Source organism: Malurus melanocephalus, unplaced genomic scaffold, assembly GCF_030028575.1.
Source record: "Malurus melanocephalus ecotype Western Australia unplaced genomic scaffold, MMel_1.1 scaffold_75, whole genome shotgun sequence".
Taxonomy (NCBI): Eukaryota; Metazoa; Chordata; class Aves; order Passeriformes; family Maluridae; genus Malurus; species Malurus melanocephalus.
Window position 1 is genome coordinate 70074 of NW_026623307.1, and position 17164 is coordinate 87237.

At 37.7% G+C, this 17164-nt stretch overlaps 1 protein-coding gene across 1 annotated transcript; it reads right to left on the reverse strand.

The window, feature by feature from the left end:
- Nucleotides 1-72: 72 nt before the first annotated feature.
- Nucleotides 73-16767, reverse strand: CCDC39 (coiled-coil domain containing 39). The gene is made up of 20 exons (XM_057367073.1): nt 16612-16767; nt 16116-16235; nt 15250-15396; nt 14085-14243; nt 13280-13372; nt 13065-13193; nt 12500-12691; nt 10756-10859; nt 10289-10421; nt 8122-8316; nt 7298-7462; nt 6634-6771; nt 5525-5733; nt 4204-4327; nt 3539-3698; nt 3127-3233; nt 1716-1856; nt 1396-1575; nt 1094-1176; nt 73-492 (listed from the first exon to the last, which is right to left on the reverse strand). The coding sequence occupies exons 1-20, from the start codon at nt 16720-16722 to the stop codon at nt 336-338; spliced, it is 2847 nt and encodes a 948-aa protein (XP_057223056.1). The 5' UTR covers nt 16723-16767; the 3' UTR covers nt 73-335.
- Nucleotides 16768-17164: the final 397 nt, after the last annotated feature.

Here is a 17164-nt window from a genome sequence, read left to right on the forward strand (position 1 = left end):
TATTGCATGCTAAGAGTAATGTAAAAAAAACCTCAAAAACCAAAAAACCCAACTTGAAGCAGAAGAGCAAGTTTTCCAACAGTGTTTATTGCCTAGGTAAACTCAAGTGTGAACTTTGTGCTGTGGTGGGTATTTGCTTTACTGCTTGGAGGCAGCAGTTGTGTAGCTGAAGACAGTATTTACAGGGAGATCTGCAAAGGTGGGTGGCAGAACCACAGAAGGAGCAAAGGCCTGGCAGACCACACAATGGSAAGTTTTCCAAGTAACTCCATGGATATAGGGTAGCTGGAAAAATGAAGGAGTATCGACTAAGTGGGGCCTTCAAAAGATGTGACTTAAGACTTCTTGCCTTTAGAAGCCCCAGGGGTGCTGCCTCTGCTGTGTGGCTGGGAACCAAGAGCTGCTGCTTTGTCAGTGGTGCGGGTAAGCAAGGTCAGTTCCACGACATTGGCTATTGAAGCCTGACTACTGGCTGAACATTTGCTGGTGCATCTGAAAGAAAAAAAATCACTAATTAGGATACAGAAATCCTTGCATGTAAAACAGCTGCCAAGAGTGGCTCATAAGGAAGCCACCATGTTCATTCCAAAGCTGAAATCCCCTAAAAAGATCTCTCTAGCCACCACCACTAAATGGCCTCAGTAACCCCTGGGAATGTTGGATTATAACTGGGTCAGCATGGTACAGGCACTATCTGACACTATCTTAAACAGGGGAAGCAGATACCAGTAAAAGCATCAATATTTTAATTAGGAAGGGAAGTTCACACTACCTAGTGTAAAATGAGGCTCAAAATTGTGCTTTTACAACATCAAAGCACTTTTTTTAGTTAGTGCACAGTTAACAAAAATTTAATTATTCTGTAATTATTGGTTTCTCTAAACTGATGGATGACACTGAAGTAAACATGCTAGAAAAATGTAGTAAACTTAAAGGACAGAGTAATGAGAAAGTTTTTATAGAATCTTCAGCAAGTATAGACAATTGAGAAGACCTTCAGGAGTGAGGAATTCTTTCAATTAGGGACTAATTTTGTTGGTTTAAACTTGATCTTAAAAAGCCCTYAAGCCAACCCAAAAGTGTTAGTACTTACCTGGTAGAAGGCATTGAGCTCTGTGGGGTTTGAGACATTTGACTGGCACCGCGAGAAGAAATTGTAGGAAGCTCTAAATTGAACTGGAAAATGTGGAAAGAAAAAACAAGTTGACCTGATGGTTATGTAATAGGATTGGAATATCAGGAGCATTTATAGTACTTGGCATTTGAAGAGATATTGAAAGCAGGTGAACACTACTGTTTTACCACAAATATATCATAAATTGTCCTTGAAAGACACTCAATGATAGGCTGGAGCTTTCASTCAAGATTTTGGTGGCAGTTAACTGGAAAGCTCACCTTTTCAAAGTACTTTTGAAAGGCTGTACTTAAAGAAGGATTTGTTTCCATAATATCAATTATCACTTGGTTGATAGTTCTATTGAAACCTTTCAGTTCACGAAGATTAATGTCTCTCTCTTCCTGTGTTTCTGTTTCACTTTTCCTCTCAGACTGAATTTCTCTGGAGAGTCTGGAACACTTAACATAAATATTTTTAAAGCATTATTCTTACRAAAATACAACACTTCAGAAAGTTGCTAAGTTAAAACCACAGAGTTTAACCCTCACTACTATCTATCACTATAAAGTTAGAAGTTGTCATCAATAACTACACAAACCTGTTTTATAACCCTTTCTAGCTTTGGCTTCTGTTCTTCAATTTCTTTCTTCAGCTGCAAAATAACAGCTTCTTTTTCCTTCTTTTGCTCTTCGTAGAGGGCGTGCTGACTCTCTACTATCTCAAAGCGTTGTTTCATGCTCTGCAAATTCATTTGAACAGTAGTATCAGTTCGTTAAGCAGCTGATGTACCCTTTCACTTTTTATATTACTTTGTGGGATGACTTCATTGTCATTACCACTTGTTTCTAAACGTATTTAAAGCAATTAGTRCTAATGTTAACTTGAAACTTTCTGCCAGTCCAACTGTTTGTTGGATACAGACCAGGACAAAGAACTTCCAGGTATTTTACATCTCTTTTCAAGGTACAGTTAATGAAGTTACAGGTATGTCTTCTCAGCTGTATCTCAGAGTGTCTAYAAACTATTTACCTGGCACTCTATCAACTTACCAGTGCAAGCTATCCTAAGAAAAAAACCCAACATTGTTTCCTTTAGGAAAAGAGGGATATCTTTGACTGGAATGAATAAAATGAGCTCCATAAGGGCAGCTGTTTTTTTAATAACCAATTATCTAAAATAAACTTCAAAAATAAAAAGGTGGGGATAGGCTTGCTGTAACATGTTATATCTCTGGACTTACTCCCTGATGAAGACTTGTGTCCCTTTCCTGTACCTTAAGAAATAACATCTCTGAAATAAGAGAGATGTCCTGTGGTGGTAGAATAAGCAACAGGAGTGATTGTTGACTGTAGGCAGTGAATGAGGGGTTTGAACAATCGTGGAATATGATCATGTTCCTTTGCTTTCTTCTGCCTAATAAAATTACAACTGAAATGTCATACATCAGAATTAACTGCTTCTCTTTTCTTAAGATCCAAGTGACTTTTTTGATAACTAGGGGAACCATGGGTGAATCCTTGCTGAGGAGCCTGAACACAAACTCTTGTTTGCTAGTGTTTAGAGCTCAGCCAGCTAAGTTACGAGTCAGCTAAATTAATCCTGTTTAACTGAGGCACCCTCARTGCTAATACAACTGAATCTGTTCCAGAAAAGTTGTGGGTCATAGAGGCCAGAGGTCACGAGCTGTGTGGATTTTAATCTGTAGTGCTGGACAGGTACAATAGTGGTGAGTGCTGCMCATGACTACAGCTGCTTTAGTCAGCAGTCAGTGCACGTGAGATTCTGAAACTTCTAGCTGTATATGTGACTAAAATACCTGAAATTCTGGTGTGATTCAAGAAAGTTCAAATAAGCACTGAGTTTTTGAAAGGAAAGATAGAGCTTTCTAAAGATTGTATCTAAAAAGAGCAGACAAAAATTTTTACCACAATTTCCTACTGTTCCTGTAAGATGACTTGCATGGATTTAGCCACATGCTGCTAGTTGTTTGACTGGAACTTGTGTTTTACCTGGAGACTTTCCTGAAGTTCCTTGACCTGTCTTTTTTTGTTTCTGTATTTCTCATCAGCATCTCTTTGCTCCTTCTCTAGTTTCAGTTTTTCCTCAAGATCATCGCCTGTAATCCCAAACAATGAGGCAGCATTATTGCTGTGTATACAACTCAATTTCCACTTGAAAATAAGTTACACTTTTAAGTAACTGCATCACAGAYTATTACTGTCTTGGTGTTGGCAACAATTCAGCACCTCAAGTTTTGAGGGTTTTTTAAATACTCTTCTACTAATTCCAAATCACTGTGAAAAAGTTTCTGGCTTCATGAGGGAGAATGATTTAAGAGCTACTGGWTCCAGAGCCAGCAGAGGGCACAAAAGTTGAATAACAAGTATTATCTATTTTCTATCTAATTTCTAATTCACATACGTGTGTCAGGGACTGGCTTGAGAGAGTTTCTGTAGTTTCTGTTCCAGTTTTTAAGTACATACAAGCTGTTTTCCATAGCTATGATTTCATTTTCAGCTTTGGAGATCTTTGCATCCAAATCATCACCTTCTTGCTGAAGTGCTTCCTTTTCCTGTGCAGCCTGAAAACAAAACCAGTATTTTAGGTGACTGCAGACATACTGAAAATATTARGATAATTATGAAGAAAACCAGGGTACTAAATTATGGATAAAATCTGATTTTTTTTTCCCAGAGAAAAGCTGACATATACATGGGTGGTTGGTAAGTGAAAGGGGAAAGCAGACATTCTTCAAGGTATAAACCTCATGTGGTAAAATGAATATCTGGAAATAACTCTGAAGAACTTAAGGTCATCTGAGATTCCAATRAAGTTATTTTCAGTTCATACTGGTTATCACTTGACCAATAATTCTTGTGTATTTGTAAATTAATGAGCACTGAAGTTTTCAAACTGCTYAGAATTAAGGCTATGTGAAATTACTATATCATTTAAATAACCAGTGGTGTCAGATAATATAAAACAATTAGACTCAAGGTGGGTAGTAGGCAAGGAGGTTGTCTCAGAGCCCAGTGAAATCTGTATCTTGAATAATTGAATTATAATGAATTATGTTGATAAAATACCTTAATTACATAGTAGGCCTGACTTTTCATCTCCTCTCCTTCAGGTGGCATCATGGAAAGAGTAAAAATTTCATATCTGCATTTCAGTTTATCAATTTTCCACAGGCGTTCTTGGAATTCAGCACTGATTTGTTTGGGAGAAAATAAATGGGTTGAGAAAGTGTTTGTCTGGTAGTGTTTTGTGTGCAGTTCTTGCTGCAGCAGTTTAAATTCCTGGTATTATTCCAGCAGCCTGTACCAGCAATTGTGCTGCTGCTGRTTTTGGTTTGCTTTCTGTGATCTCCCAGCCACAAACATCCGTTGCTCTGGTTACCTATGAGTCTTTTGCAGTTCTAAATGGAGTCAAATCTGTTTTCACATCCCAGGTCACTGAATCCTGAGAGGCTGTGCCACAGTCCTGCCCCAGATTTACAGCTTTGGCATTTCAATGCCAGAGCTGCCCTTTCTGATGGCAGTTTAACATTCCCACTGCAGGATRAGTGTGAGCAACAGCCAGGAACAGCCCCAAATCAGATTCTGTGGAAATATCCAATAGTGGGGTGATACCAAAGGCARAAGGCCACAGTCTGTGCTCTCAGTGAGCAGTGAAGCCTCAGTCACACTAAATCACTCAAATTTGCCATTGTGTGGGGTTTGGTCAGCAGGGCAGTTCAGCTGCTGAAGTATTCATTCTTGGCTGAATCTAGATGCTGGGAYTTCAGGGCTAAAACCATCCCAGATACTTTGCACAGACTATCACAGGGGGAAAAAATAATTTTTTTGTTGTTCCTTTATAAGAGGGTACATATGTCATTTGTAAGATTTAATTTATTATATAAGACATAATGGAAGGCTTATTAGTTAAAAAGAAGAAAAAACCCAGCCAAAAAAACAGACCACAAAACCAGTTGTACTCTTCAAATTTTATCAAGCAGCTGGGAGCAAACCCTCTTTAAAAGCAACTTTTCTGTTTCTATACTTTGCCATACCTCCACAYGATTTCACATTTCCAGATTATTTTGAAAAATGCAGGGTAACACATACAGAGTTTACTGTAAAAAGATGTCTGTGACTGAGGTTTTTCTCTCAGTTCTGCTGAGAATCCTCACTCACAGCATGGCCACTGATCTCCTGTTCACTGAGGGGCTAAAGCTGCAGCCTGKGGGTCACAGAAGGAATCTCTTGCTAGCCTTAGCTGCCTTGGTTGATAACTTTGAGCAAGATTTATTTAATCCTTAATTTCTCTAATGGTGAAGCTGGGTAAGATGCTTCTCTTTTTATAAAGGCCCCATAAAAMATGTACTCAATCAAAGCTACACATTCAATTTATGTAGGAAGTTACCTCATGCGGTGCCGTTCCTGATCCAACAGTCTTATCTGGGAATCCAGCATTGCCTTATGGATCCTGATTTCCTCACTTCTTTCTGCTATGGCTTTCTTTAACTCCARCTGTTGTTTCTCCAGTGTCAGAACTTTCTCTGCTTTATTACACAGAGTATTTCGAAGGCGCTTCAGTTCCAGTTTTAAGAGATTATCCTCAACCATCATCTCCTAAKAAGTGCCAAATGGTACAACAATAAGAAAGCATAGTTTTAATTAAAATTATTTATAATTTAGTGAGTTAATATTTAGGGTTTTTTTTGCCTTTAATATATATACCACTGTAAGACTCATTTTGCTGTTATGGATCCCAAACTCGGTACCCATTTTAGCTCAGTACTTTTAAGTCATCAACTTTTTTATTTTATTCCCATGAATTTCATCCCCAAAGAAAAGTTCCATGTTTAGGGAAAGAGTTTGCATTGAAGAGGAAGTGCATCAGTTAAGTCGAAGGCAAAATGCTACTTAGACTCTGCTTTTTTATATTGTATTAGCACTTCTTTTTGGAAGGCTAAAGCTACTGCAGGAGAATAATTAGAGGAGTGGGAACTGTATTTTTCTGCTTACCAGAAGGTAGGGAAAAGGATTTACACATTGCTTCTAATTCCTTAAATTGGAATATAAGTTGATTCAAACCATGTTAGAAAAAAAATGCTTAAAATTTAATAACAATACTGTGCCAAACTAATTAGTAGGCATCACAGATTGAGAGTAAAWGCTCAGTGTTAGGTAAAGACATTCCTGAACAGTAAATACATTTTCTATTTTAAAGGTAATTGTTTTTCAGGGGGAAAAACCCCAAATGTGCTGCCCAGGTGAACMTTGTGGTATAATTAATGTGGGATTAAACTGATATTCCATTAACCTTTACGCTGTAYACAGAGGACAAGCAGCACTTTGCCATGTAAGATAATAGTGATGAAGATGACTTCAAAGTTTGGGAAGGAAGTGTAAATTAGAAAACTACAAAAAGGGTTCTTATTGATGTAATGATGTAGCACTGTGGAATGCAAACACCCCAAACAAATAAAAGTGTCCTGATATTAGTAAAGTTACAGAGTAAAACTGTACCTGCTTAATGTGTTTTGCTTTTTTTAACTCCTCAAGTGATCTCTCATTGAAAAGATTTAGTTCGTCTATCTTCGCTATCATACCATTTGTTTCTTCTCTTGTCTTATCAATTGTTCTCCTGATGTTTAGGACATCATTCTGTTTCAAAATAAGTTATATTGAACTTATTTCAGTGAATGTAAATTGCAAGAACTACCAGATGATTTTAAATGATCATGATGTGTCCATATGCTGCTCTGCAAACTGCATGGCATGTCCTCATGCAGAGTGCTGCATGGGGTCTTTAGACATCTTTAAATTCAACTGTACTTATGAATTTATGAAAAAAATAAAACTGATAGCTTCACAAAAGAGCATTCTCCTATTTCTGCATGCTCTTTATGATAAACTCAAACATTTGCAAGCAGTCAGTCACATCCTGATGAAAGCTCAGCTTGTCATTCCAACATTCAATGCTTGTGTTCATGCTAAGGTCTCTCACTTGGGCAGTAATAACCTATATTTCTGGAAAGTATAAGAAATACATGAAGTTTTCCATCTGGGTTACACAAAGTTCAGATACCTTTTGTCTAATACCACCTTCTTAATTACAGAGACCCAATSTACTTAATTCACTGAGGTTTCTCAATGATACACAGTCAAAATGATATTCTAAGGAAGTTACCTGAAGTTTCCTGTACTGTGACTGTAAAACATCATATGTCTTTTTCTTTTCTTCTAAGGTTTTCTTAAGTTCAGAAATTTTTCCTTCCAAAATTTCTTTTTCTTCTGAATTAACCTCCCCTTCTAACCGTGACAGCCGTCTCTGTACTTGCTGAATATAAAAATCCTGTTAAAATAAATTTGAAGAGAATTAATAATCTGAGACAAGCAATGAACTTGGATCTAAGTGCTGGCTTTAGGACAGTCACCCAATTAAGCTATTGTTTTTATATTAGTTTCTGGCTTATAGACCTCATTAGCAAAATATCTTAGATGATGATGAGCAGKGATGGTTTGGGGTAATCTTCTAGAAGGGTAACAAAACACACTCAGCACAGCTGCTATAGGGAGGCTTACAGTGGAGCTGCCATCATGTTGCTACAAAAAAGCAAATTTTCAAAGTGATGCATAGGAAATATGCACATAATCCAATTAGTAAATAACAGGATTTTGGCATGTACCTCTTGTATTGCTTTAAAAATATACCCTGAGGTGTCTGTGGTTCAGAGGGATCAAAGTAAAGAATGGATTTTAGAAATTAGTGGGAAAAGCAGCAGATTGCAAATGATAATGAAATACACAAGTGCAAAATGTAGGTGATACTTTACCAAGTTTCAGTAATTTCAATTTTATCTGTACATCTAGAGACAGAAATAAATGCAGACTTCAAATTACACTGTGAAACATTTGCAAAATGGAAAAAGGTTAAAGGTYACATAATTCAAGCAATGCACTATCAGTAAACCCAAGAAACACTCCTAGTATGAAAAGACATTAACATTTTACCTGGTCATAAATTAATTCYTGTTGTTTTAACAGATCTGCATCAAGTTTGCGCAGTCGACTCTTGAGATTTTTAAGTAATTTCTGACCTCCCTCAATTTCTGTCAGAACAAGCTTCTCCTTATCCCTCTGCTCTTTTAACTCTTGAGTCTTCTTGAAAAGTAGCTCCTTTAACTGTCTCATTTCATTTTCTTTTTCCTGGTTACCAAATGATCATTAAGTAGAAGAAAGAAGTAATTAATCACATTAGAATTAATCTCTGAAGAATTATTTGCTTTTATTAGTCATATATTAAAAAAAAATTACTATATCCATTAAATTGAACATGGAATTTTTAAAGTCTTTGAAATGGTTGGCAAAAYAGTATTTGACTTAAAGAGAAATTAATAATTTTTATTCATTTTTGAAAAATCTAATCCTGCCTTACTATTAAATTACTTTTTTTCTCCCAGTTAGAGGAATGCTACTCTTTTCAGTGTTTCAGAAAAYTAAATTCCTGTCATTCATTTCAAAWAAMCTCCTTATTRCCTCCAGCATCTGGGAATATTTGGAGAAATATAATACAAAGCTTTTCAATGGTTTATTAAAACTTTTTATACCCCTAACAAGGAAAACAACTTTATTCTTCCCTTCCCCCTTCCACCTGTCCCAATCAAATAGCCAAAGACCTTCCAAAGCTCAGGCCATTKGGCCTGCCAGTTTCCTGTGAGGTACCTGCTAAAACATGGTCTTTATTGCATRTCTAAATTAATTTATTTAACAGAAATTTTTGCTCTCCCTTTCAGTGAGGTTGTAGATAGATATAAGATATTCAATAGGCTTCACTGTGCAAAAGTGTTTTGCTACAAACTGAAGAGGGAGAAGTACCACAAAACTAGAGAGCACAACAGTGACATCTTATCCACATTGTTCCTGTAAATATCTCTTCACAGTAAATTAACAGATGCAGCAAATAGCCATGTGTGTCTAATGATGATGGAAGGGATGCTTCTGACTAATACATTACAGACATTGTTCAAGAACAGTTCATCCTAGCTAAAATAYTGCCCTGGAGCTGCAGAGCTGCCAAGCTCAATGTCACGAGTAAAGAAACCCTGCAAAGGCTTTAGCCACCCTGGAAACTGTCTTAAGGGKAAGCAAATAAGGTTTTCATTCTAATGAAATGCTACACCATTACAACTTGTTTTCAAATTATCTGAAAAGCCAAAACAGTAAGGCCTGTAATTTAAGAAACTCTSTATAAAGGAAACACATCCCATCTCTAGTTTCTGGAAGTATATTTAAAATGTGTGATTAATGCCTGCGGAGTTAAAAAGTTTGAAAAATAACATTCAATCTACTGCAAGGCATTATTTCACATGCATGTTGCAGGAAATACAAACTAGGGAAGAAAAAAAAGAGCACACAGTGATATGCACAGATACAGCTTTGTTGTCAGTTGTGAGGGACACCAGCTGTCACATTAATTTAACCTGGTCATTCTAGAGCAATGAAAGCTTCAGCATACCTAATGCTCAATTGTCTAGGAAAATGTAAAAAAAATATTTCTGTCATGTTCAGTCAGAAGTGAAGCAGTGAAAATACTTTAAGAGATTTAGTAGCAAAATGACAAAAGAGTATAAGCATGTGAAATGCAGGAAAGTTCAGAAGACTGCATTACAACACTGCATTTATTCAAAAGCCTTTTACGGCTCATCAGATCATAATGAATTTTTATTCCTATACTTAATTTTTAACCTAAGAAGTGGGTTTTTAATTTTATAAAAGTATTATTAGGCATGTTAAAAATAGTCACCTTATTATAGCTTGTATATGCCACCWCCCAGATCAAAATTTTTATTCACARAAATGAAATATAAAGTGAGCCAGTAATTATTGAATAGTCCGTAAGTTAGAAGTGTCAGAGTATCACATAATAGAATTACATTAATGAAGAGCAGACTAGGCCAGCCAAATCTGATTGTAAGACTTCTGAATATTTTTAATCCATTTGCCAAAATCACAGCTCTTTGCAGACTTATAAATTTGGGTGGTGTTTTAGTAGAGCCATGAAATTTTCAGTGGCAATATCTTTAAAGAAAACTTTAAAATTAAAGGGATAATTTTAAAATTCAAACCTTGCAAGTGCAAATGACTCTCCATTTATAGAAACCTTCAAAAACATTTTTACCTCGACACTTTTTTCTTCTTCTTTCAATATTTCTTCCAACCTCAAGGCTTTCTCTTCTGAACTGAGTGTCTCCTCAATCGCAAGCTTCAGCTTAGCAGAAAGAACTGCATTTTTTTCATTAAGCAGGTTTAATCTAAACAAAATGAATAAGTTCAATGTAGGTTGCCCATACAATGCTGCCAAAAGCAAGCAGAAAATCTGACTGAGAGCTTGTCTCAGTCTAAACTTCAACCTATGATAAGCAAGGCCCCGATTTTTTTTTTTTTTCACATCCTTTAAAAACAAGGATTACCAGGACTATTTGGACTATTTCCTAAATTACCCAATGCCAAAAACTGTGCAGGACATGAAGTAACCAGGAAGTTGGAGTCTTTAATCATCAACATTATTTAAGATGTTTTGCTATCTCAAGGATTTGATTGTATTACTAATCCTTACATATTATATCTTTAAAGATCTGTTCTTACCTGGCTTGTTTTGCCTGAATTTCTTTCTTCAGATTGGCTACTTGTGTTCTCAAAGACTCCAGATCAGAAGCAGTTCTGTTCACAATGGATTTCAAAGCCTGCAGCTAATAAATCACAAAATCGAGCAACCAAGCTCTTATTTACTTTGGTACATGTTAAGATATTTAAAATTGCATTTTCCTAAACCACGACAAAAGTATTTCATTATTTTTAAACAGTGCTCTCCAAATGAGGAATGCCACAAATTCTGAGGCACTATAAATCGGCCCAGCTAGTAAATTCAATAGAGTAATCTACATAGTATGAGTACTGGGAAAAAAATAAWAATTAAGAACATAGAATGAATTATGGAAATGCTGTGGACTGCAATTCTTGTCCCACAGCATCTGTATGAGTGGAACTGTGGTTTTATAGTGCACAGGAGATGTTGCTGAGGTTCTTTGTGAACATGGGTAGCCTAATATGTCTAACAAACATTCCTAAGTCAAACTTTGCTGGATATGTAAAATTATTTTAGTTAAGATAAGAGATCACGGTGACAAAAATACAGAGATACTTAATTTGGTAAAAATACATGATTGCATACAGTCATTAAACAGGATAGGAATACTCTACAGCTCGTTCATCTTCACAGTATCAAGTTAACAGCAGAAGTGTAATTGTCTTCACTTTCACAGATGAAGAAACCTGATCAAGGRCATGTATAGCAGGTTTCTTAGAGGTCACAAGTTGTTGGCTGAATTGTCTCCTTATTTCCTTGTTTCTCATATGCATGCCACAGATGTTCTAATAAGGGGAGACTATTCTATTTATCACATCATGGAGTATTAATTATGAAAAACTTCATGCAAGAATCTCACAGCTTGCAATGAAACCTGACCAATTCTACAAACCCTCAAGCTTGCATGAATTATAGAGTAATCTAATAGCCTACACCTTATTTGAGCTACCTACAGTTTAATTAGGAGATCAGTCTATGAACCACCTGCTATAGAAAAGCTATCCAAAGTTAAGGCAACAGCAGATGCAGTGTTTTTTTTTTTAAATCAGCAAACTGGCTGAGTACCCCAGTGTTACCATTTTCTTGTTAAGAAAAAGCTTACTCAGATAATACAAAGTACATCCCTTCTCAGCACAGCCATGAAACGTGAATTGTCTCTTAGAAAGAAATACTTCTACAAGCATTTAAGCAGGGCAGCTCATTCCCAGATTTAAGTGCAGAGTAAATATGGACAGCATCAAGCATGGCTTGTTCACAGGGCAGCCTTGTCCTACTGCCCCTTGATTGGAAAACCATGTGAAAGCCCTGGGTGTTTTCCCCAGGAATTGTAACCTGGCTACAAGGCCCAACAACATACACTTTTGAGAGCACAGGACAGGAACTGCTTGGAATCTGGAAGAGATTTCTCTCATCTTGATAAAATACTGCAGTCTATGTATGCTAAAGATAAAAAGCCTCCAGAATCATCTAACAGTGTTAGACCATTTAAGAGAAAATCCATCCATTTTACACCAACACAAGAGAGAATAAATACATTCCAGTCTTTTCACCACTCTCATTGACAGAATTCATTTGAGGATTCAGATCCTAATAAACAGSAGTAGGCTGAGAGGAGCAACATTTTATTGAATTATTAAGAGTCTCGTATAAAACCAGAAAAAAAGAAATGCTATGCCTGTATTTCCTCCATCTGGTCCTCAGTTATAGTTTGCCTGTTTTCCTGAACTGTTTGGTCACCCTTACCGCATCCTGCAGCTCAGTCCTGCGAGCATCCTGAGTCTGATACTCCTTTCGCAGGTTGTTTGCTTCCCGCTCAGCAGAAGAGATTTTCTTTTCATATTCCATATTATTAACAGTTTCATTGACCAAAAAGGAAGTCTTCTCTCTCAGCAGAAGTTCTTTGTTTCTGATCTCCTGTTTWACCTCTGCAATTAGCTATCAAGATAAAAACATTTCAGATTTGCTTGCATTAGCTGTGTTAGATTAATGAAGCATACAACCAGAAGATCAATTCCTATTATGATTACTATTTGCCTGAGATAGGCCAGTTATTGTTCTTAAAATTACTTTATTCCACAGATATATCACACCGAACACTAAAATTGTTTTGGACTGAAAACTTCCAAAGATCTTTTTTTAAAAAAAATGACACTATAAACTCTAATGAAAATAAAACTGTGCATTTCGAAAGGTTAAGTAAAAGATTAGGTACTCAGAAAATGACAGTGAACTTTTGATATTATAAAAAAACCCAAACAACAAAAAAAACCTCCAAAACCCAGATACAGATCAGTTACAGCACTTTTACCAAAGCACAATGATCAATCTCTTGATCTCTTTTTTGCATCTGTTGAATTGCATTCTCCCACTGCCTGATGACTTCTTGCCTCTCTTGGTGAACTCGGCGAAAATCTTCAGCTGTTCTGTCAAGCTCCATCTGTTTAAAAGAAAGCACCCCCATGATTTCTGATGTGAAAAATGTCACATATAAACAAGGAATCTTCCAGAACCTTAAGCACAAACCTGAGCTGTTACGGTTTCTGTAAGCTCATTATCCAGAGCTCTGCGCTTCTGATTTGCTTGCATGGTCAACTTTTCTATTTGAAGGGTTAATGCCTAAAATGAAAGGATATGAAAATATTCCAAAATTAAGTACTGGAAAATAAATAGATCACATCTTATAAATTTTAATAAATAAATTAATCTTATAAATTCTTAAAATCCTGCTACAATTAGGGATTGAATTATTGAGRCATCAATGTTACTGTGTTTTAGGGAACAGAAAATTGACAAGTTTCCTAATTTTCAGTTCTGCAGGAGGCCTATTAAGGACCAGACTGCAGTAAGGCCAAAGTAACCCTCCACTGTGTGTAAGTGTGGGTGTAGCACCCTTGGAATACAGCAGTGAGACTGTTTGTGTAAACTAAAGGTTTTTGGTTAAGTATTTAATAAGTAAAGATCAAATTTCTCCTCACTATTTGTCCATACTTGTGAATTTTTGAACAAACTCCTCTTAATTCAGTGGTGCTGTTTTCTAGACTTTATTGTTTATGCACCCTCTCAAAAAATTAAACTTAAATCTTACCCAGATGAACAAGGAAAATAATGTCTTCAATTATGCCTCTGATTCTTGTAAACCCTGTTCTCTTTGAACTTCAAAATAAGCCTCATACGGAATTGCACTGTTGTGCTAAATGGCAACCAGTTTAAAAGCAGTGTTGTACAAAACTTTGTCTTCATTTTATCTGACTTGATAACATAACAAGGTCTTCAAATGATAAAATGGTTCTCCATTTTGTTTCTGAAAATTGCTGCAATTTCTACTTACTTCTAGTTTCCCTTCATCTTGCTGTGCATACTTCTGGATTGCATTAGCATTATCATCTGAACGATTTAATTCCTCTATCCAGCTCTGCAGTACTTCCTCATCACAGTTCATCTGTTCTTTTAGGTTTTTCAGCTTCTTCRTGGTTTTATTTATAGTGTTCTATAATAAATAGGAGAAAATTAAAGGTTCAATACCAAATGTCTAATATTAATTGAATAGTAATTTTAACAACCAGTTCAAGCTACTGTAACAAGTCTACCAACATCTTGTCCACAGAATTGATAGTTTTCCTTTTTAATAATTGTGTGCTATACTTGAGGACTGCTATTGGACATCCTGGTTTTAAAGAAGAAACAAGTCAGTAGGTTGCCACAAATTTAAAATGCAAATACTTTCAATCAGAAACGTCAACTTCGGGCAAGATATACCCATATGCAGGTTATTTAATCCACATTATAAACTGATCTGAGGCATCAAAAGGTAAAGTTTTTCCCTCATTCATTAAGGCCCAGTTGTTAGACCCTTATCCTACATATCAATTTTCAAATGGCCCCACGTGTCTGCTCAGGGATTTCCTGACACAAGAATGAGGGAATGTAGATCCAGCTGAACAGTATTAATATCTGCATTCTGCTACCCATTCTGAGAGACAAACAGCCTTAAAAAGAGAAAAAGAGCAAATTTTTTTTAAAAAAATTGAATTATGAATAGAAAGGAGACATTTACAAATACAGAAAACCACCTGTAATTGGGTAGCATTAGATTACTTTGTACCTTCAAAAAAATCTTTGATCTTGAAATCATGCCCCACATTTATTTTATGTAGAGAAGATTTGTCACCAACGATTTTATTTTTAAAYCATTAAGAAAATACCTGTGAGAATTAACAAGACAGTGATATGGATGTGTGGCTGTGTATCTGGCATTAGGAACAGAACTTTTTCAATATCTAATCAATCTTTACTAAGTCTTGACCAGTCTCCAGCAAGGAGATCCTCACTGTCCTACACAGGGAAAAGCCCATCCAGATAAACTTCTGCACTTCATAAGCTCTAATTATAATTACATATTCTTGACTTATTCTATTGTTGCTCTAAGCGCAAGTGAGGACAAGCCATAAAATTTTGYAGTATAGGCGTTCTCTTCCAAAAATTTCAAACCTTACTTCTTGCATGGTTTTCTTTTGTCTTAAGGCAGCTATCTCATCTTTCAGTCGTTTAATGTCGCTTTTGAGACGTCCATATTCTCTCTCAGCAAGGGCTTTAAAGTGATGTTCAGTTTCAATTTCACTCTCTTTGGCTTTGTAAAGAGACTGGAGAACAATAAAGTACAGTATTTTACTATAAACAAAAGGCACGTATCAACAAACTTTTTTTTTTACATACAATCAAATCCCAAGTCAGAGATTGTGTAAATGAAAGAACATGTAAATGAAAGAACATTCAGAGAAAACTTTTGTATTTTAGTATTATTAAATTTTAGTATTTATTAAAAGTTGTTCAGCTGCAGGGAAGTTTCTTAAGACTTTTTCACCCAGGACATTTTATCTGAAAGGTATAAAGTTTTGTCTCAAGACTCTTCAGAAATATAAATCAGCCCTTGGCTGGTTGAGTGTAAGACTTAGACTTTGACCATCTCACTTCATTTTTCATGTCTATGAATTAAGTCTTCACCAGCATTTCACAATTAACTATTGATCAATGTTRAAATTCTAAATTTATTTTTTGCTTACACTGGTGCTTTTCTTGACCAATTTTTTTTATTAGTATCTACAACAGTCCACATTCATGAAGAATTCCAAAATGCACCCTTCCTGGCTTTTCTCTAGGTMCAGTCACTTGAGTGGTCTTCTTCATGACCATCAAATAACATCACTGAGATACCGAGTTTGTTTTTTGTGGAAATTCTGGATTAAAGAACCAACATTATCTCTAACAAAGCTGGCAAAATAGATGGGAATACCAGCCACAGAGAAACACTCAGGTTACAAGTTTGYTTGACAAAACGGATCTCCTACAGGTGGTGATTTACCTGAGAGAAGTTTATCTCCTGTCTCACATTTTTCAAATAAGACGTCATTGCTTCTATGCGCTCCTCAAAGTTGGTCACCTCATTTTGCAGTTCCTCTTTTTCCTTTAGCATCTTCCGCAGCTGTTTAAAAGTTAGAATCGTCAAGTTWCTGTTTGCAGCTGAGTGCTTATTACCTGCAACTACCTAAAAACAGTCATTGCAATTTTGAATAAAAAATAACGTAAGAAGCAGCGGCTACGTTCCTCCAAAGCARTGAAATTAGGGATTTCTGGAGAAAAAGCGGAGCTTTGCTAAGAGAGCGCACAACTCGCAGGGTTCCTTCCGAGGAGCCCGGGGGATGCGGGGACGCTCGGAGGGAAGGATCTCCATCCCGATCGCCCGGGCAGCTCCGCGGAACTCGTGGGGTTTCCATCCATCCCTCCATCCTTCCATCTCTCCCTCCCCGGCCCGGGGAAAAGGCAATCTCCCCTCCCTCCGGCCGCGGCCCCGCGCTCACTTCTTCCTCCAGCGCCTTGTTCTCGGCGTTGGCCACAGGGATGGCGTAGGTTGGCTCCCATTCCAGCTCGGCCAGCACCGAGGTGGCGGAGGGGCTGTACAGGCTCGCCATGGCTGCGGAGGAGCCGCGGAGCAGCCGCGCAGGGCCGGGGCTGAGGCAGAGCCGGGGCTGAGGCGGCTGCGGGTGCTCGGCAACGGCGGCTGCGGCCGGGAGGGGCCTCGGGCGGTGCCGCCCGCGCTCCGCCCGCGCGGGCCGGGCCGGGCCTGGAGCGCGCTGGGCCCGGTGCCGCTTCAGGTGGCTGTTTGCGGTCACCGGTGCGGGTTCAGGGGGCTGTTTGCGGTCACCGGTGCCGGCTGGAGGGGCTGTTTGCGGTCACCGGTGCCGGCTGGAGGGGCTGTTTGCAGTCACCGGTGCGGGTTCAGGGGGCTGTTTGCGGTCACCGGTGCCGGCTGGAGCGGCTGTTTGCGGTCACCGGTGCCGGCTGGAGGGGCTGTTTGCGGTCACCTGTGCCGGCTATAGGCGGCTGTTTGCGGTCACCGGTGCCGGCTATAGG